General features: G+C 41.9%; 1 protein-coding gene across 1 annotated transcript in view; it reads right to left on the bottom strand.

Moving 5' to 3' along the window:
- Positions 1-509: 509 nt before the first annotated feature.
- Positions 510-20,437, bottom strand: part of GLG1 (golgi glycoprotein 1) — a 107,765-nt gene continuing 87,837 nt past the window's right edge. The window contains exons 12-26 of the mRNA XM_011379915.2: positions 18,409-18,546; positions 16,170-16,256; positions 14,934-14,996; positions 14,124-14,237; positions 12,979-13,067; positions 11,668-11,785; positions 10,513-10,605; positions 8,830-8,967; positions 7,381-7,504; positions 6,531-6,673; positions 6,239-6,340; positions 5,236-5,343; positions 3,797-3,917; positions 3,094-3,200; positions 510-1,047 (exon numbers count right to left, since the gene is read on the bottom strand). Of these exons, the coding sequence (XP_011378217.1) occupies positions 880-1,047; positions 3,094-3,200; positions 3,797-3,917; positions 5,236-5,343; positions 6,239-6,340; positions 6,531-6,673; positions 7,381-7,504; positions 8,830-8,967; positions 10,513-10,605; positions 11,668-11,785; positions 12,979-13,067; positions 14,124-14,237; positions 14,934-14,996; positions 16,170-16,256; positions 18,409-18,546 (1,713 nt within the window). The 3' untranslated portion in view covers positions 510-879. The remainder of the gene's footprint in view (positions 1,048-3,093; positions 3,201-3,796; positions 3,918-5,235; positions 5,344-6,238; positions 6,341-6,530; positions 6,674-7,380; positions 7,505-8,829; positions 8,968-10,512; positions 10,606-11,667; positions 11,786-12,978; positions 13,068-14,123; positions 14,238-14,933; positions 14,997-16,169; positions 16,257-18,408; positions 18,547-20,437) is intronic.

Raw genomic sequence — 20,437 nt, forward strand, 5'->3', positions numbered from 1 at the left:
CACCGGGTCCTGCACCTGCCTGGAGAAGGATCACTGGGATCCTGCTGCCCAGGGACTCAGGGTCCAGCCTCTCAGTGCAGATCAGGGGACTGACGAGCATCGTGTACTTTGATCCCCCTCCCCAACCCATTTGCTCTTGGCCTAGGGAGGCCCATGCTTTGTTTTGCTGAGGTGAGGAGATCTTAGAAACATCCATGGCCTCAGGGTCTTGACCAGCAGTGATTCTATTAGAGTGGGGACTGGAAGGCATCGCACAGTTTCCGCAGAAGAAAACAGGACCGGAGCAGGCTGGATAGTGGTTTCCCACCACTCGGTGAAGTCCACGGCCCAAAGGTACTTTTGAGAAATGAGCAAGACATCCCAGTTACAGCATACCGGGTAGTGTGTTTCCCCTCTAATGTCCTGCCTTCATTTTACACAGTCACACAGAATAACCCCGAATCAAGCCTGGAGACGTGTTACTATATACATTTTTTTTTCTTTCTTTAAAAATTTCTTTCTTTTTTTTCTTTTTTTTTTTTTGTTTGTTTTGTTTTGTTTTTTAAAAAAATTCATTTGAGTTGCAGGTCAAGTGAGTTGGTTCTGGAAGTACTGGTAGTTCCATTGGTATGAGAAAGACTTGTCTATGGGCAGGTAATCCCGAGTTTGCCAAGAAAGGCAATAACCAAAGTAGCCAGCTGCTGATGCTACGAATGGTCGCAGAGAGACACCATGGAAGCGGGCGAAGTCTGAGATGGGACAACGCAGTGGACACCTGCTGCTGCTCTAACATGGTGGTGGTGGCACCTCTGAGAAGAACGAGGTGAACGGGTATGCTATACAGGAGGGCTGTACAAACTGGGCACTGGACAGGTAGTTCCTTTGGTGGTCAAGGTGGCTCTACCTGTCCTTGAGCTCGCGTGTCACTCGTTTGGTGATACGTCCACACATCAGGCCAATCAGGAACAATATGCAGATGCTCCCACTGATCACAGACAGAATGTAGTTCTTCGATGGGGATGTCATCACTTGCATGGCGAGGTCAGAGAAGCCATCTGCTGGGGCCACCTGGAATGACACATAGCAGCATCAACCAGAGACAGAGAGAGACAGGAGTGAGACAGAGACGGAGACGGAGACAGAGACAGAGAGAGACAGAGAGAGAGGGGGAGAGAATTGGGTGGGGGTGGTGCTAGCTCTTACAGGCTCCCTTCGATTTCTAGTTTAAGTTGCCATTTCTTCTGGAGAGAGTGGGCGAGGGACAAGAATGTCAAACACAGAGCTAGGGCTCCTTTTCCCGATCATTACATTGTGTGTATCTACTGCACAAGATCAGAAAATACTGACGAATCCAAAGAGGGGAAGTCTTATCAGAACAATTGCCACCAAGATAACAGCCCTCACACTGAGGACTGCACAGTGTGCTGGGCCCTGGCTAAGGGCTCAACATGTTTTCAACCATTCAGTCCTCATACCAATCCTCGCAAGTAGATTTTATTACTCCCATATTATAGACCAAGATCCGGAGGCCCAAGTGATGGGAGGTGGTTTAGTGACTTGCATAAGGTCACAGAATGACATAAGGTTATGTAATTCTGATTTATTTTCTTCAATATGTTTGCTGCCTTTTAAGAAACAACTGAAATTATGTTGCATGCGATTAATTCTATATCTTGACTTGCTTTCACTCACCATTATATCATAAGCATTCTCCCACATCGAAAACAATGTGCAGACATGATGTGTATGGACTGACTAAACTTCACGACCCCGATCGTGGACATTTATAATGTAACCAGTCTTCATCCTCAGTTTTTCTCACTGCTTTCTCAATTGCACCTCTACGGTGGGCTGCTATGGCAAAATCAGGGCCGAAAGGTTCTCCAGGTGCACGTGAACCTACTCTTCTGAGTCTCATCTTAGCCTGGGTGCCCGAGAGGGGCTGGCCCAGAGACGTTCGGGCTGCGTCCGTACTCATCCCATGTACACAGGACACAGCAGGAGGCTTCAGATTAATGCGATGTGAACATCAACATTTGCCAACACAAAACAAGCATTGGAGTCACCCTGAAGCCATGCTCAGCTGCTCAAAAATGGAAACTGGTGAGGAAAGAAGAATTAATGGAGGGTCTCTGCTTCTTCTAATCAAGGGGTTCAAAGCTGACTTTGTTCCCTTGGGAGGAGGAGTGAGGGGCATGCTTGTTATTTTGACATCCATGGTCCCTTCCCCTCATGTCTAAGTATGAAGACTTTCCATGGTCTTTCCCACTTGCCTGTTACCCTTGACCCTGATGCACATGGGGTGACAGGACTAGTCAAGAAGGAGGGGAGTTCTTATGTTCCCTCTGCTGATCTATGAAAATGTCTGTCCCAGGATGGGGAGACACAAAGAGCCTGAATGTAGAAACCTGACTTTTTCACCTTGGGCAAGTCATAATTTTTAAAGTCACGGTTTCCTCTACCATAAAGCGAGGAAATAATCAGTCCACTTCCCTCGTAGGGTTTCAAGGTTTAAATGAGGTACTATATCCATCCAAGTGATTTATAAACTACAAAGCAATGTATACGTGAGAAGACCTGTTATAATTCTTCTCACTGAAGCTGAATTTTTGTAGGAAAAATTTCCCCCAGCCCAAGTCTGCCTGGGCACCACACACTTCCACTTTATGCTATTATCCTCCACGTTCCAGGCTAGTTGAGGGCCAGTCTCACATACATATTTTTCTCCCACGAACTGTGTAAAATGAGAAAAAGAAGCTATGTGACAGGGGTGGCTGGATTTCTTCCTCTTCCCATGGCCATGATGTCTAGTTTCTCTTTGCATGGCTGGCTTAAGTCACATTCTTTGAGTGACTCCCTTTTCCGTGCTGGACTGTGGGCAACTGAGGGCAGGGGGCGGTGAACCTGGCGAAGCCTTGCAGGCACAGCGCAATGCAGATGGAGATGGTTCCAGGCTCATGGGCGGCCAAAGACGCTTAGAGGCACATGGCAGAGTTTTCAAATGCTGTTACTGCCAGTCTCTCAACAAGGACAAGAAGACCAGGGGAGAATCTGAAAGAGACCGGGAAGCTGCCAGAAGAGACGGCTACTTCAGGAGATTCTCTTGGTCATTACCTTTGCTGCATAACTCCACATTTCAATCCGGTCATTGAGGCGTTTTTTGCACTCGGGTTGTAACCTGACCCGCTTATCCTCCAGGGCCTCCATGAGGCAGGACATTTCTGTGGAGGTAAAGGGAGAAGAGGAGTCTGAATCCACACAGAACAGAGAAGTTTCTTTACAGCTGGGCAGAAGGGTACCTAACCACTAGAGAATTCAGAACTGTAGGCTGAACAAAGTTAAATCCATTCTAGGAAACCTGACCCAAGATCTGACATAGAGAATAATGATATTTAACTTCCAAGATCAGCTGTCTAGAGTCTCTATTAAAATCTTATTTTTTACTGGGCATGCATGGCTCAGAAACAACTTTACACCTGCCCAGGTTCTACCTCACACAGGACCTGTGTACTGGGCCCAATGTGGCCACTGGGGAAGCTGTTCTAGGTTGGACAAGGTAGGGAAGGTGGCTATGATGATGGCTTAACTTAGGCTTCCCTGATAACTCAACTAGGCTAGGTCACTTGAAGCCTGCAGGATTATTCCAAAGTTCATTTTGCCACAAGGCCTCGTTCTGGCATCAACCAGGCTCCCAGAGAATGCTGTCTGTGTTTGAGCTGCAGCTACAGAACAGAGTGGCTGCAACTGATGCCTCGGAGGGAGTCTTTACTCCCCCTACGATAGTTCAAACAGAGTCAGAGTGAACACAGTGACTTACGACGCCCTCGGCCGGGGGTGATGGCTGCACAGTGGTGTTTAATGTCCAGGGCACAAGCTGTATGAAGAACTGGGTCCACAAAGATGTCTGCTTTGCTTTCCTTCAGCATGTTTAACACTTCCTAGGAAGAGAAGATCATCGCAGAGAAAGCTTTTATAGTGGAAATGCATCATATCTGCTATCTGCAAATACTTCAGATACAAACAAAAAAGTCAAAGAGGGAAGTTTGAGGCTTAACAATATAGTCTACTGTGAGACAGGCAGCGATGTGGTGATGATGCAGAGAACACAGATTTTTAGCAATTTAATTCAATAAATACACTTAGGGAGCTAGTGTATGCAAAGCTGTTTGCTTAGCAAAGCAGAATGTAAGATCAGATTCGGGGTTTTTGGCATTCTGGTATGCCATATTATTAAATACTAAATGTTAGTATTGGTGTAATTTGTTATTTTAAGAAGTCTGAAAAATGTGAAATCTGAAAATCAGAGTAATATACTAAATGAAAATTCCCAAAGGTGAATGTCTGCAAAATGTTTCACTTTACCTTCATTATCCTCAAAAAGAAAAAAAAAAAATGAAAAAACAAAAAGCCAAACGCAAGAATAATTCCTGAGTTTAAAGAAGTTCCGAAAAAGAGACATATAAACATAAGAGAACTGAAATCAACTCTGTGGGCCCTCCAATTATGCATGACGAAATGAGAGGAGGTGAAAGACAGGCCAGAAATGCTTTCTTAAATAAAAATTAGTTTGCTCTCAACAGAAAAACTGTAGTCACTGTAAAATGACAATAATTTAAAAAAACCTCAAATATTGTCCTCAAAGTTAGATGGGACCATTTGATGACAAAGGAAAATATCTAGACTTAGCTTTTAGTGAACTCAGATCACGAGAAATTGGAAACATTTCTAGCAGATGAAAATATTTGCATACAATATTCACACTGACTCAACAATGTCATTGAAACACTTCTCGAAAAAGATAAAGCTTTTAAAAAATATATCAAATATATAATTTCATTTTCAATTCGGCAAGCTAATATATTCTTAGCAGTCACACTTTGATAAATTTGTTTTATGTGATGTTTCTGAAATGAATTAAATTTTTAGTTTCATTGATTTTTATGAATGCAGTACACTTAGCGATATACTGAAATTGACATTTTGCTTTGGTATTGTACTCAAAGTACCTTTAAACAATGGCCTGGTCATGGAACTGAGACATACTTACAAATAATCAGCACATGTGAAAGAATATTTATGTTACAGCGATTAATGGTCAAGAACCAAATTAAAGTTTGGTAACAAGAAACAGCATAGAATTTTGGGAAGGAATGTTGAGATTTTATTACTAAAAAGTGCAGACTATAGCATTAAAAGGAAAAAGAGGAGGAAGACAGAAAAGCAAGTGGGGTAAATATGGTGTTTGATGGTGGTTACCTTTTTACACATTTCTGTTTTGATTTTGAGCAGGTTAACCTTGAGGCACTCCTCTACCTGACCTGTCTGCTCTTGGGCTGCTGCTTCCTCTGCACAGAGACTGGAGATCTGTTCAGGAGACACACAAAAAATAAGGACACTGCACTGTCACCAGAAACCCTGGTCACCAAACGTGTAGGTAGGGTAATCCTCTCACACAAGTGCCCGGGGCTCTTCTCAAACAGATTCCTGGTGGATTTCACACCCCTCCCTCTAGAATGAGATGCCACGCTCCATTTTCCTTCACAAGGACTGGCACAGAGTCAAAAACCAGTCAATGCACATATCGTTATGCTATCAAGCCTGAGACTTGAGTCACACTGTCCCAGGCTGGTCGCAAATAAGGCTACTCCCCGATTCCAGAGGAAGAAGGTTTTACAGCCAAGTAAAATATTAAAAGCAAATGTTTGATATTTACAGAAGTTCAGGGTCAACCCAGACTAACAACTGAGAAACACACACACACACACATGCCCTGAAACAGCTCACAATACAGATTAAAAATTAACCCTTTTGGGGACAGCTCTGAGTAAGCTTTTGTGAATTATTTTTAGCTACGCTCCTCTAACGTTCACCTGTGTTGAAAAAGGTTCTCCACGTGGCTTTTTCTAGGTAGGTCAAATAATTTCCAAGGACAGGCATTTTTTCGGAGCTATTTCTGACAAACCTTGGAGGTATTCTGGGTTGACCACCAGAATAAGAAGGGAAGAACAAACTACATGTACGCAGATATAATCAAAGAATGCTCTTGTTCGACAGAGAAATATGGAACCAACATTGTACAGTGACAGGACTAGCGCCAAGTCTAACACACTGTTACACAGAACCAGAAATTTGGACAATGAAGAGCCTAGAAGATGGGCCTTTAACTCTGGAGTCAGGGCTTAGGGAAAGAGTAAAAACTTCTCCCATGAAACTTCTCTGACCAGCTCTGTCCACAACCAGTTTGAAACCCAGACCCTACCTCATCTGAGCAGTGTAGCTGGAGCTGAGGATCAAGTCGGTAATCTAGAGCAGACTCCTGGATAATAATCCGGATCTGGTCTTCGCAGTCTGAAGAGAGGCGCTACACGTGACAAAGGGAGAACATGTCAGCCTAACACACGACTTCAGCTTTTATTTGGCCCCTGGCTTGGGGAACGTATGAAGAAGGTCTTAGGGAAGTAGGAGAAAGTTAAGGACTTCCAAAGAAAAAACTTCCAGGAAGAGCGGTGGCTCCATAAACACACCTCTTTGGAGAGCTCACGCCAGTTTACCTGGTCAGCATATCTCAGCTTGAGGCAAGAGATGACTTGACCTTCTAGCTCTGAATCATCCTTGGCCTTAGTCAGGATACCATGACAGAATTTAGGAATGTCAGCTTTACAGGCTTTTCTTAGCACAGGATTTAAGCGGTAATCTAGAGCAGAAAATGATAAATACATGATAAAATATTCTAACTGGATTCACGAGGTTTTAGAGATCCACCTTCCACAAAGGGGCATATTATATCAATGACCACAAATTGACCACTGATTTGCTTATCCAATAAATGTTTACTGAGCTCTCACTATATTGTTTTACAACAGAAATATAATTTGGTAAAGTAGATGTGGTGACCCCCGCCAGGAATCCTAATCTGTAGCAGCTCTGCAGGGTCTAGTGAGACCAGTATTCTAGGTCGTCCTCACGAAAATAAGACATCGGCAACCTGCCCCATAGCATTATTTTTGGAAATACTGAGAAAAGAATACCCAACTCGTCTTGCCCATTAAGTTATAAAGTCTTGCAACTCAGAAATGAAATTTCTCTTTCTAAAACAGATTACCCATATATTCTCCTGCCACATCCATAGAGTTTTATTAAATCTCTAGACTTTTCAAGAACTCTAGTCTTGACTCCTTCTGTATGCCCTTCAAAAGCAGTTTTCTATTATTTAAGCCTCTTTTTCCCCATGACTTTCATTCCATTCTTCTGGACATTATTCGAGGAAGGAGTAGGTCATTTTGCTTACATCCAGGCTCTCTCTTAAAATTCACAGGCAACAAAGCAACTACAGTTTAAGTAAGTACATGTCCACTCTATTCCACTTAAGCATGGGACCAGGAAAGCCAAGCCAGATGTTACCTGTGTTCTGGGTAATCTGGCGCTTAGTTATCATCTGTTTGCATTTGGGATCCATCAGTTCACTGTTTTTATTCTGTTTCAAGCACTGCAACATGGTTTTGGAATCCGCTTCTGGACAGAACCTCTGCAAAGAATCAAAGTTTTATAAAAACTGCTATCCAGACATGACAACTAATACCATCTGTTTCACTCTTACTGAGGAGCTTATGACAGAAGCAGCCTGAAGGTATCACTTGGTACGAGAGAAACGGCTAAGCCTGAATAAGCACTCGGCCTCAAGTTCCCCGTTCTTTACCTATTCTCAACGATAGTTCTCACATTTCTTTCTCCCACCTCACTGTTTCCTACTTTGCATAGCGCTGGTCGCCTACTTTCATGGCTACATTACATTACATGGCATCTTGTGAGCTTAAACTTTATTTAAGCATGAATATAACATTGGACCAGCTGCCCATGTAGCAATCAAGCCATATCTACCCAGTCCCAATGGGAAACTTCAGAATTACCCACTAACCGTTGTGAACAAGAATCCGTCTGGTTCTTCTCCTAACGACAGGGTTAGCCTCTGTATGCTTGTTAGTTAGAGCTCCATCCTTGAAGTTAGAGCTCCATTTCCAACGGACGAGTAATAAACTCCATCTCTATCTGCTAATTATAGTCTACTGATATCTTACTATGGGGACTGGATTGCTCATTGAGTTTTATAAAAGTCATCAAAAATTTTACAAAGTTCCCACAAATCAAAGTCTGACATTTCCACTTTTACAGAGGACTCAATTCTATCAGGCCCAGCAAAAGAGACTTCCAACTTCCACAATTCTCTTTGGAACTTATTTGATATGGTGAAAAGTAGCATTTTATTTTAAAGGGAAGCTGAAATAAGGGGTTAGAACCTTAAGTTAATCTCTTTGTACAAACGGGTAGATCCAGGAACTCACATCTAAGTTATTGTCAATGCAGCTGCAGAGAACGTTCACTGGAGATGTAAACGAAGCAAAAAGAACTTATAGAATGGAAAAGCCTTGTTTGCAGTGAATGCATGATCAGAACATTTGATGGCGGCTGTCTCAGCACAATACGACTAATCGCTCCCAAAACTAATCATATGTCCATTGGACATCTATGTACTTGTGGCTTAGGTCAAAATGAGGTCAGTTAGCTTAGTGGTTTTCAAATTTGAGAGCATGCATCCGAATCGCCTGCAGGCTTGTTAAACCAGACTGCTCCACTCCCAGAGTTTCTGATTCAGTAGATCTGGGGTGAGGCCCAAGAATTTGTAGGTTCCTATGTGATGCTGATACTGGTCTAGGAACCAGACTTTGAGAACCACAACTTAGCTGTATAAAAGGTTGAAATGGGAAGATTACGCAAGTTTGTTCTGACATTTAAAGAGGTTTATGCTGTTAATTTACTCATCCTGCGCTTGGCCCTTGGTTTTGGACCCCTTACCTTTATCATCTGCTTGCAGACCCTCATGAGTGTATAATCCAGTTCTGGGTCCATCATTTCTGTCTCCTGCAGCTTAAAAACTTTCTGGTGGCAACGAGTACTTAGTTGCTTCTTGTTTTCTTTCAGACATTCAATAATCTAGGGCATAAGAGTTATGGTCAAGTTAAGGAGTGTATTTGGAATTGATAATCCATGTGTTTTGACCGAAGCATTCAGATTTTAGTGAATCCGCCATTTTTCTATCCAAGTACTTTCCATTTCTAATTCCTAGGTGGTAGGTATCAGGATTTTCTTATCAAGGGAAATTATATTTATAGATTTACCTTAGAGCTAATATCAAACCAAACTGTATAAAAATTATGGATGAACAGCAGGCTGCACTGGACTCTAAAGGGAAGGATACTCACCCAGGACTCCTGGTTCCTTCTGCCTTCTAGAGCTATTCCTTGTCAAGATTCCTTCTGGAGCACATATGAGGCTCTCTGACCTTCCCTGGAGCAATAACCCTGACCAGACAGTAGGCACAAGCTAGGAGGTTCAGTTCAACTTATCTCTCACCACATGAGAATATGGCATTAGATGCCAGGTACAAATCAGACCCAACCCTTACCCCTGACGAATCATACAGAGCAAACATATAAACATATAAGTACGATAATATGAGTGGATTAACATAAAAGCATAAAGTGCCAAAGGATGGATTTTAAGAGAGTAAATTAAGTATATCCTGAAACCTCTCCTTCCTTATTCCATCTGTAAATGATAAAAGAGGAAAGCAGATGGGAAGCTGCAGTCGCTAAGGCTGTAGCACAAAGACATAAGACTTCTATGAAATCCTCAAGGGACAACTAAGAATCACCAAAAAAAAAAAAGGAAAAAAGGCAATAGAGCAACTAAAACATATTTAACATACTCAGAACAATACGGAAAGAAATGTTAGATAAGAATCAAGAACAGGTAGTTATGAAAAGAATCAATCACAGATCAGGGAAATGAAAACCAAAGAGACGGAAAGAGATAACCAGAATAAAGAAAAAAAAAAAAAACCACACCTAATTACATCACAGTGAAATTATACATTATTAAAGATAAAGAGAAAACTCAGAGACAGATTAACTATATGGATGAGAATCAGACTGACAGAAAACTTTGCATCAGGAATAGTGGATAAAAGACGACGATGAAGCCATTATTCCAAAGGAAAGTACCATGGCAATGGACTAGGAGAGGTAGCCAAGTCGCTGGGAGAACATTAAATAAAATTTGCTTGCTCGCACTTCATTCCTGATGATTCTGGGTAAGATCCTGTTCCACGTATTAAAAAAAAAGTTTCTTAGGTGGTACTTGTGTGACCTTTAGTTAAGACTTCTGTGCAATGGGAATACAGTGAGAAAATAATTAATGTTGGAGGTACGGGGTGTTGGGAAAGCTAGAGAGAGGAGGAGACATTTGAAGGGTCATTATGAGATTATCGGGTGGACGAAGTAACCTGAAAGCGGGAAGAGAATAAATAGGAGACACAGAGGGATGCAGATGAGGAACTCTGGGAAAAGTCTGACGTAGCTTAAGAGAGGATGATCAGGCTGGATGGCATGCGATGAGGCCTATACCAGTGAAGAATTAATTATTAAAATGTTACCTTCACATGACTTTTGCAATTAAAAAGTAACATCGAAAAGTTACCTGGGCATTGCCATATTGCACAGCGGAACAGTAGTTCTTGATGTCACTCTTGCAGGCTTCATACAGCTCTGGTTCCAGACGGATGTCCTCTGTCTGCGTGAGAGGAACCAGCAAGGAAAAGGGAGGTGATTCCAAGTTGGAGATGTCAAATGTTCTTTGTACTTATTTGTTGACTGGATCTTGTCTGGTAACCACAACTTCTGCATAGCAAAGTGGCAGCAGTGTGGCCACTGCAGTGAAAGGGGAACTGGGATTTAGCCTCGGTTCTGCCACTAACTAGTCACATGGCCTTGAGTTTTTTTTGCAAAATGAAATGCTACCATCTACACTGACCCCTTCACGAGACTGCTGTGACATGAAGTAGGATGATGTGGAAACCACTTAAGAAAGTTAAAACCATTATATAAATATAGAGTTCCACTTTTATTATTTAACTGAAAGAGCTAGGTTCAAAGCTAGGGACCCAAAATCTCAATTGTAATAGGACGGTTAGGCCAGCTCCACTTAAATGTAATTATCACTGAATCACTATCACTATATCTGAAAATCTGGTAGTACAACCTCTGTGATATTAATGATGTTTGGTATTCATTACTAGTTTTTGCTTAGACTGAGGTGAAATAAGTATGATTCACAATACAAAACATATTAATAATCTCTTTAGCTGTTTTCTTAACATGGTACAGGCTTAACCTTAAAGAAGTTTCCTCTTGCAGTGCACACTGTGGCTGACTCCCCAGTATTAGCTTCACCTTCATGATCACTGGCTCATGAGTGCATGGCAGGGAGTGGGAATGGATCTCACACTGACGCGATCAAACTGAAGGGAAGGACCTTTTTCTCATGCTGGGGGAGGTTTCTCTTGTTTTTATTTTCCTGGAGACGAATTTTGGAGCAGGTGGCCCAGATGCTGCAGGCAGCCTTATGATAAGGCCGATGCAAGGACAGCAGAGTGAAGAGGGAGGAAACCCTTGACCCTTGGGACATTACTGATGGAATGACTGTATCGCACGCTTACAGCTTGTCTTACTCTGGAATTCCAGGTACACGCAGTAGAAAACACTTTATCATTCCACTGGCCCTTGCCTCTCCCCCAGCTTTCTGTCTCCTGCCCCTATGGTTTCTGGGACTGGAGGCTGCAGCATGAGGCATTACCATTTCCAGCTCCTCCACCCGCAGCTGCTTGCGACACTTCAGGGACACCCTGTGTTCCTTGGCTTCCTGTAGAGTGTCATTGCGCACGGTGGTGCTCAGGCAGATCACCACGTCCACTCTGCCAAAATAAAGAGAAAGCCTAAGACTGGCTAGAGCCACACGTGGGCAGACAGCCAAGAGCTGGGCTGGGGCAGGGACAACACTACCTCCCAGAACTCAATACCCCCTCTTATCACGTTTTTGAATGCCTTTCCTTAAGTCTTACTGTGTTTATAAAGCTGTAAAGCAGCAGTCCCCAAACGTTTTGGCACCAGGGACTGGTGCTCCTGGGAGAATTTCATGCCTGATGCTCTGAGGTGGAGCTGAGGTGGTGATGCTAGCGCTGGGGAGCGGCTGCAGATACAGATGAAGCTTCGCTCGCTCTCCCCCGGCACTCACCTCCTGCTGTGCAGCCTGGTTCCTAACAGGCCACAGACCAGTACCAGTTTGCATCCCGGGGGCTGGGGACCCCTGCTCTAAAAGCAGCAATTTGAGTGTATATGTCATAAAAGTCGGGCCACAGCCTGAAAACTGACTATATTCCTCACTGGCAAGGAGGCCAGAGACAGGACATGTGTGCAAGGACAGTTCAACACTTGTTTTGTTAAAAGCATGTGACCGGAGAGGAACGCTGCTCTCAGGTCTGGACTGTGTCTTTGATGTGCTGTGAAACTCATTCCTGAAAAGTACAGAAACCTTAGCAAAATGGGAACTTGGTTTACATGAGAGGAAATGTGTTTTAGAAACATGCCTTTGTGAAGAGTGACCTAGAAGAATTTGGGCAACCATGCTATTAAATATTAAAGCTCATCATTCTCCTTCTTAAGATGTAATTCTTAAATGAATAAAGTTACTGTTTCATAAGTAGATCTCTACCTCAGTAAAAGCCTCTGTTCCTTCCCTGAAGAGATGACGTATGGAACTACGTTGGGAGGAAGTCAGCTCGCCTCTTGGAGTCACACTGCGACTTGCTGCTCTAAGTGCACAATCTTTGTCTGCTTCATCGGTTACACAGCCTGACCCTGGGACAACTAAAAGTGCTCCTTCAGCCTTCAGGCTTTCCAAATCAGAGCTCCCACTGCCAGGTATGGTTTTCAGTGGCTACCTAGATCATATCCAGACAATCCAAGTGTGTGTCCTCACTACCCTCCCAAGGAGTATGCAGGAGGCCTCCACTGCCAGAAGCAGGAGGCCGCCTGACATCCCAGATAGCCATCCAGTAGCTAAGAAGGACTTCAGAGAAGCAGAATAAATCAATTAAAAGCTACATACTTTTTCTTTATGTTGGGGCAAAGTTTCAACACATCCTCCTTGCAGGCCATTTTAAACTTGTAAGAGAACCGAAAATCTTTCATCTGTACCTAAAAATGATGAGAAAGAAAATCAGAAGCTCTGTGGCAAGTTCTAAGCAGCAGTGCTGGGCAACACTGTGTTCATATAGTTTGCAGAAGCCTGCTTTCCAGGCCCTGCAGGACGTGCCCTGTGTCCCGCAGGTTTCATGACCCGCCAACACCTCCATTCTTCCCTCTGCTCAGGGCACACAAGTTCCCTGCCATTTCAATCACACACACGCTGTACCCTTGGCCAAAAGGGCCATTCTCCCAGATCTCCTCATGGTTTACTCCGTCACTTCCTTGAATTTCTACTCAAATGCTCCTGAGGTCCCTTTTCTTCTTCACCGCCCCAGCCCTTACGCTGTTTTATTTTTCTTCACGGGCCACTATGCACTTACTCATAAACGTGTTTTATGTCTTTCTCTTACTAGAACACAGTTGACAGGGCAGGGTTTGTGTGCTCCACCACTGCCTCCTGTGCTGCACTCCCAAGGCCCTCGTATCATATGGCAAAGGCTATATACCCCGAGGAGAGGGAAATTTTACACAGATGTCTGGATTAGTCCTCCTGGAAGGAAGTGCTAGCTTTACCAGAAACACTTCCCTTAGACAGGTGGTAACTATGAAAAGCATGGTTTAACCTTCTTAGTCAAATGTCAGACCTTAGAGTCCCATGTACTGATATATATTTGGGCTGCTGCAATGAACAGTGACATGAACAGCAGATCCCATTGCTACTGTTAAAGGAAAGGCTAAAATATCTTATGAAGGCAAGCGATGTGCCTGAAGCAGGACATGCCAGTCCACCTGTCTCTATCCACACTGGACTGCATGCTCCCTAAGGGTATGGACTGTCTTACTTATCACCAAATTTCTAGGAGCCCAACAAGGTGCTTGGCCATAGCAGGTAAAAACCGCATTTATTAAGAACAAATCAAAATAAGGCATATATTTGGAAAAAACGAGTTTTCACAGGAAATCGTTTTCAGAGGAAACGATTTTTCCTCTGATTTTCTGAAAGAGGACAGGATTCAGTCATCATCATGCAGCTAGGACAAGAAGGACCTGCCAGGTGTTACTGACCAGCTGAAAGTGGGTGACTCCAATGGCACACTTCTCATTCATGTCCTTCTGGTGTTTGTTCTGTATCAGACACTCCATCAGGTCCCCAGAGTCTATCTGGTTATCTGCCACATCCTGGGGAAGGCAAAGCACATTTGCACTTCATTTGTAACAATTAATGAGCAAATCCTGCACCCCAGTCCATCAAAAATGCAAACAAGACTGATTCTAGAGCCTTCGTAAACAAGGTTCATATTAAATTATGTCAAAAAAAAGCCTGAGAAATTACAAGGGATAAACGTTTGAGGAATAACATATACATGGCAAGTGTCCCTGCACAAAGCTCCAACTAGAGTATGTGCTATGCAGTTTTTTACTCCTTTCCTTATACGGTGCCAGCAGCTGATAACATCGCTTCATGGTTGCCAGATCCTCACAATTCCTCGGTGTGTTTTGCTCCCACAATTTAGGTAGCTCAAAATAAGTGAACAAAATAATAAAGTAACACAATTGTCTCAGTATCGAAGTACAAGAGTACAAGGAGACAGCTGGAAGGGGAAACTACTATTACTGCTTTTCTTCCCTCTTACGAAGGGCATTCAACAACTGTGCTTAACCATATATCTGGGCCCCTCGGAAGGATAATCAAATAAGGTTTCCCAGGATGGTGGCACCCCCTCTTGATTTTTTTTTACATTTTCAACTTCTCCAAATTGGCTATTGCTCAAGAGTAATGTATGCTGAAGATAGAGATGAGTCCAATACATTTGCGGGCCAGAGTCCCAGTAAATTTGGTTGTTTCTAACCCTTGTTCCTCTGGACAAAACTCACATGGCAAAAGTTCTGAATTATGGGCTCGCAGGCTCTCATCAGCAAGGCTTCTATTTGAATATCCTGTAGAAGATTAAACATAAAAATTCTACCTTAGAAAGAACCAGGAATGGTGATAGGAACATTTTCTAGACGCAGATGCAGAATTAAGAAGTGGGGAGCAAAAACATTTAACAATACTAGAGTATATAAAGCCTTTCAAGTTTTTCCAAAAAGCTAAGCAGTTCAAAATGTAAACAAGGGTAACTGACATCCATCTCCAGTTTATAAGCTCTTAAACCAGATCATTGTCCTCAAACCAAATGATAAACCACTGCCTCTGGGGAACACACACTAAATGCCTTTAGCAGAGAGTAACCCCTGTCCAGCACTAGCTGCTGAAATAACATCTTCCTTTAAAGAGTTATGCACCCCAGAATGTCCTCTTAAGTCCACAAGGACAATGAGAATGGGAAAGGAGATGACAGAAGATGAAAGGAGGCAATAAATTTTTGAAAAATAGAAAGCAAAAAGAAAAAAAAAATACTGGTCGAGAAATGTAATTTTATATACTGCCAATTTTGACAATTCAAATAGCTCTAAAAGGCTTATGATAAAAAAACAAAACAAAAATAAAACAGCAATTCCCTGTTTCCCTGATTTCTGCCCCTACAAGGCCAATTTAAAAATTTTAGCTGTCCCCTCCCCACTAATAATCTCTGTATTTCTAAAAATAAATGCCTATGCTTATAAGGTTTTTTAACTTCATTTTTATATTTTCGTGGGTTTCAAGATGGAACAGGGATAAACACATGTATTCAATCTTACATGTTTAACTTGAAGTCCTAGGCTTTTATTTTATTAAACACACAAACATTACCAAATGACCTAATTGAAGGAGCTAAAGAGAAGAGAACAGGAATGCTTAAACTATTCTTGAATGTGATTAGGAGATCTGAAGTATAGCTGCTATCTTTTCTTAAAGGGGAAAAATGATTGGTCTGATCACTGTGATAATTCTAATTTATGAAGAAAACCAAAGGGCTAAATGTATAAAATGTTTTTCTGGAGAAATGAGGACAGGTGTTCAGGAAGCGTCACAATATTCTTCTTTACAAATCAAACAGAGAGAATCTGACGACGTTCTTTTGTTTTACAGAGAATCTGTTCTCTCAAGAGTCTACAAACAGTAGAACCAAGAAAAAAGGAAAGGCTGCTGACAGGGCATTCTCCTTCTACGAGCTGCAAACTGCTTACCTCGGATTCTAACTCGGTGAGGTTGCCGACTATATCTCTGCACTCTACAGCCAAGTCATCAAGATGATCCTGGAGGCACTCAAGCTCCTGCAAATAAAAAGGCAATCCCCTGGCGTTTGTCAATTATATAAATGATCAAGGGAAGCTGAGATAACAGTGTCTACTTCCTTTCTGGTGGTCCTCCTTTTCTTTACCTTTTAAAACTACTTCACTATAAACAGAGTACTAAAGCTTTATTTGATTTCCCAAACAGGGATGGTTCAAAAATTACTTGACATAACAGGGTGGTCAAGAGGATCAAGGGGGTACAACAGCCATGTAAATTCTCCAGAAGGCCAAATCGAGAAGCCCAATAAGAATCAATGTTCAGGTGTCCTCAGAGTCTAAAAATCTTATCAGGCTTTTATTTCATTCCATCAACACCCTGTCATTTCATTTTTTTCTGTGTTTTGATAATCTTTGCCTTTCATTTTAAATCTGGTTTTGATAATGATCACTGCACAACAAATTCACAGTAAAAGATGTGGAATAATTTAAGACTCTATTGGGACCCAGGATCTTAACTGTAGCATAGAGATGATAGCTCCTGCAAGTCAACTCTGGTGTTCTAACCCTAGCCCACATAAGGGATCATCTGAGGGAAAATGGCAAAACAAGTGAGCAATCTAGGGTTTTGGTATCTAAAAGCTCTCTAGTCTGGGCTTTAGAAACTGAGCTGGAGCAATCTTATAGCATCAGTCTATTACTATTTCTCTTAGTGATTTAGAGATTTTTAAGTATAACATCAGCTCACCTTCCCAAAGCATATCGACAGCTATTTCTCAGTAAAGAGCTCTGTTAACAGATCAATTTTAACTTACAATTCAGCAAGAATCTCTGTTTAGAAATCAAAATGGGAAGGGTGGAAAAGGGTTGTTGAAATTCTACAACCCTTAAAGAAAATGCATAAAACTTTTGAGAGCAGGATAAATGGCAAAGGGGAAAATCCCATTCATGGAATGCTTTTTTAAGTTTAGCTTCATAGAGGTGGGCTGCAATGCAGTGCAGCTTTCTCAGTGTTACTTTACAGGGGGTATAAAAGAAAACTTTCCTAGGATTCCATATGATCATAGCCCTTGTTACATTAGACAGAGGAAGCCGAAAGCGAAACAATAGGCTTTTCTAGCAATAACAAGCCCAGGAAACTCACTGCCGAAAATGATACGCCCCGGCCCAGCAGATCTGTGTAGGCAGCCCTGTTGCTTCTTAAAAATGTCCAATTCCTGCGCATGTGACTTTTTCACAGTTTAATCCCAGAGGATGTTTTGGAGTGCTACAAATGGAACCTGGGAACCTGGGTTCATGCCTTGTTTTAGTATTTTTAGAAGTATATTTAGAACACATGCTAATTAATTTGCTAGAATGCAGTAATGTATCTTTTTTTCTTTTTTCTTTTTTTAAACCAGGCACAAAATCCTAAGGAAGCATTTATGGCATGCATGTAATTCTTGGGGGCTGCACCTTCTCTACACTTTCTCCTATGGAGAGGTTATAATGTAACGGAACGAATGTCTGGCTAGGATTAGACCTGAGTGTTAGGTAAGGGAGTCAATACACTTTGCTTCTCTGAGCCTCAATTTTGCCAATTACTAGTTTAAAGAAAAAATTCCATTTCTACATATCTTGTAGGACTGTTGTAGGGCATGCACAGTATTAATGCATCCCTGTATTTACATATATATGTATATATGTATACCCTGCCTTCCCTCTTGAGGGCTTAATGTGGCTTATAAAAGTGAGAAAAGAAAAAAAAGGCAAGATAAAATGAATTGAAAATGAGTAAAAATGTGGAAACAAACAAAAAAAGGATGTTAAGGAAAGGGGGATGGCATCAGGAGTAGCAAGTTGGTACACAGAACGCCTACCACAGATCTGTTTAAATACTCGCTAGAGGCAGGCCACAGCTTTGGCTCTAGGCTTTTAAAGAGGCCAAGTAAAGAGGGAAAATAATCAATTACAAAATACAGCAACCATAATATAAAAACAAACTAACTGCTTAGGAAAAGTACAATTATTCCTGATATAGAGACCAAAGAGAAAATTTTCCTGAGGATTTCTTATAGAAAGAATACCAAATAACATAGCAAATCATGTCTGTGAAGTAAACAGAGATGAATTTTATGGGGTTTGTACTCTATATAAAATGTTAATCATGAACATTATAATTACTGTAAGATAAACAGGCAGCCATGTCACCTACCTGTCCGGTTTCTGTTTTTTCACTGCACCATTTTCCCAGATCAATCAGGCACTTATCCTGGAGGGCGGGATCAAGCTTAACGTCCATGGCACGCTGGTGTAGAATCCTTTGCACTTCAGCTCGGCACTCCCGTGACAGCTACATGAGAAGGAACAAGCAAAATACTTTAAAGGTACCAAAACCAAAACAAAAAGGCAATAGATTATGTCAGGAAACTAGTAAATAACTTTATACCTTGAATCTCTTCCGCAATAAGAATTAAATGTCCTACGAAGCTTCTAAAAACCCGTATCTTTTGGAATGAGAATATACATTTGGCATATTCTAATGTACAATATGAAACAACATCCTTTCTTCAGTAATCCTGAACTGAATTTGTTCAGACTAGCTTAGTTTTTTGTTTAGCAAAATTAACTTGCTCCTTCTCCATGGTAGAGTCGAATGCTGGGTCCAATTCAGGAGAGAATACACAGGGGTCAGGAGAACTGAGTTCAAATTTACCTAAACTCAGAACAAGCAGGCAACAGTAGAGGCAACGGTTTCCACAGGTCTGGACCAGACTCTTCTGGATGAGTTAGAATCAGCAGAGGGTGAAACAGATGAAAACTAAAATATCTGGAACGGTTCTAAGAAAGCTGTCAATGATGAGTACCATCAATCTCTCTTCCTACAAGGACCCGCACATCTGGGGCTGTGGTGGGAGGGGGCGCGAAGAGCAACTAATTAACGGGCATGGGGTTTCCTTTCAGAGACATGGAAATGTTTTGCTGTACAGAGATGGTGGTTGCACAACTTTGTCAATGTACTAAATGTCACTGAATATTTCTCTTTAAAATGGTTAGTTTTATGTTCTATGAGTTTCACCTCAATTTTTAAAAAGAAGTATACTTAAAAAAAAAAAAGACAGTATACCAGGTTCCAACACTTTCTTCATTTATAAGACAAGGAACCTCCTATTACAGTGACTACCACCACGCCAGGACTTAGGCGCTCCTGTGATCAAGGAGCAGCTCGTTATATGAATAAAAAAGTAACAACAAATTCCCATATTTTCTTACATAGCAGTATAAAAACTGGGTTAAGACTGCAGTATCTGAAGTATGACAAATCTTTCTATCTGGGTTTCCTCATCCCGAATCCTAAACTTAGTCAGGCTTTTCATTAAGCTCAGGACTGAAATGCAACGAGTACCTTCAGGAGGCCATCCTGGAGAGCAAGTAGCACATCAGTGTGGCACTAGACGGCAGTAAATGTTGCCTGAGAGCCAAACACACACAAAGATCCCCCAAAGAGGTGGCAATCAGGGCAGACAGATATCAAGAGACTGGGGCATGGAGGTTCTGCTCTGATTAGCGGACTGTGAGAGAGGTCTCACCAACACAGGCATTGTGTGTTCTGCTGCCAAGGGCAGGAGCCCAAAAACTGTGTCCTGGCTAAGAGCTTCTAATGGATCTTTATTTAAAGCCAACTGAAGTTTAGAGAAGCAGAATTTAATTGTCTATATATGATTCAGATTTCAATAATTTAAAGAAAAAAATGTAAATGCTCCTGATTCACTTTGTTAAAAACAAAATCAGACAGGAAAACTGATGGAACAACTCTATGTATACTCAGCAAGCCCTCCCCACCAGATATGCTAACAAAGTTTTCCTAGGATGACAGAAATCAGAACAATATATATAGCAAACTAATTAAAAAACAAATGATGACATGAAGAAATAAAGTCAATAGTGTTGCATACCCTCCTGCCCTGTTCCTCTGTGCGGTAGGCATGTCTATATAAGCAAGAGAACACAGCTCCAGGAGGCATAAGTTCACTGGTCTCATTCCAGCCGTGGGTGTGGCAAAGACGAGATGCATCTCCCTGGCACTTGCGGTATAAGACAGGGTCCAGCCTATAAGGTCAAGCAGATAAACAAAAAGTATTCCTGAATTTGTTCTTTATGAACACACAGTGGTCAATCTGTAGAAGTTTGTTAACCTTAACAGAGAAGATTTAAGTTCTACTTCAGAACTTAAACTGTTATCC

This window comes from Pteropus vampyrus, unplaced genomic scaffold (genome assembly GCF_000151845.1).
Source record: "Pteropus vampyrus isolate Shadow unplaced genomic scaffold, Pvam_2.0 Scaffold379, whole genome shotgun sequence".
Lineage (NCBI taxonomy): Eukaryota > Metazoa > Chordata > Mammalia > Chiroptera > Pteropodidae > Pteropus > Pteropus vampyrus.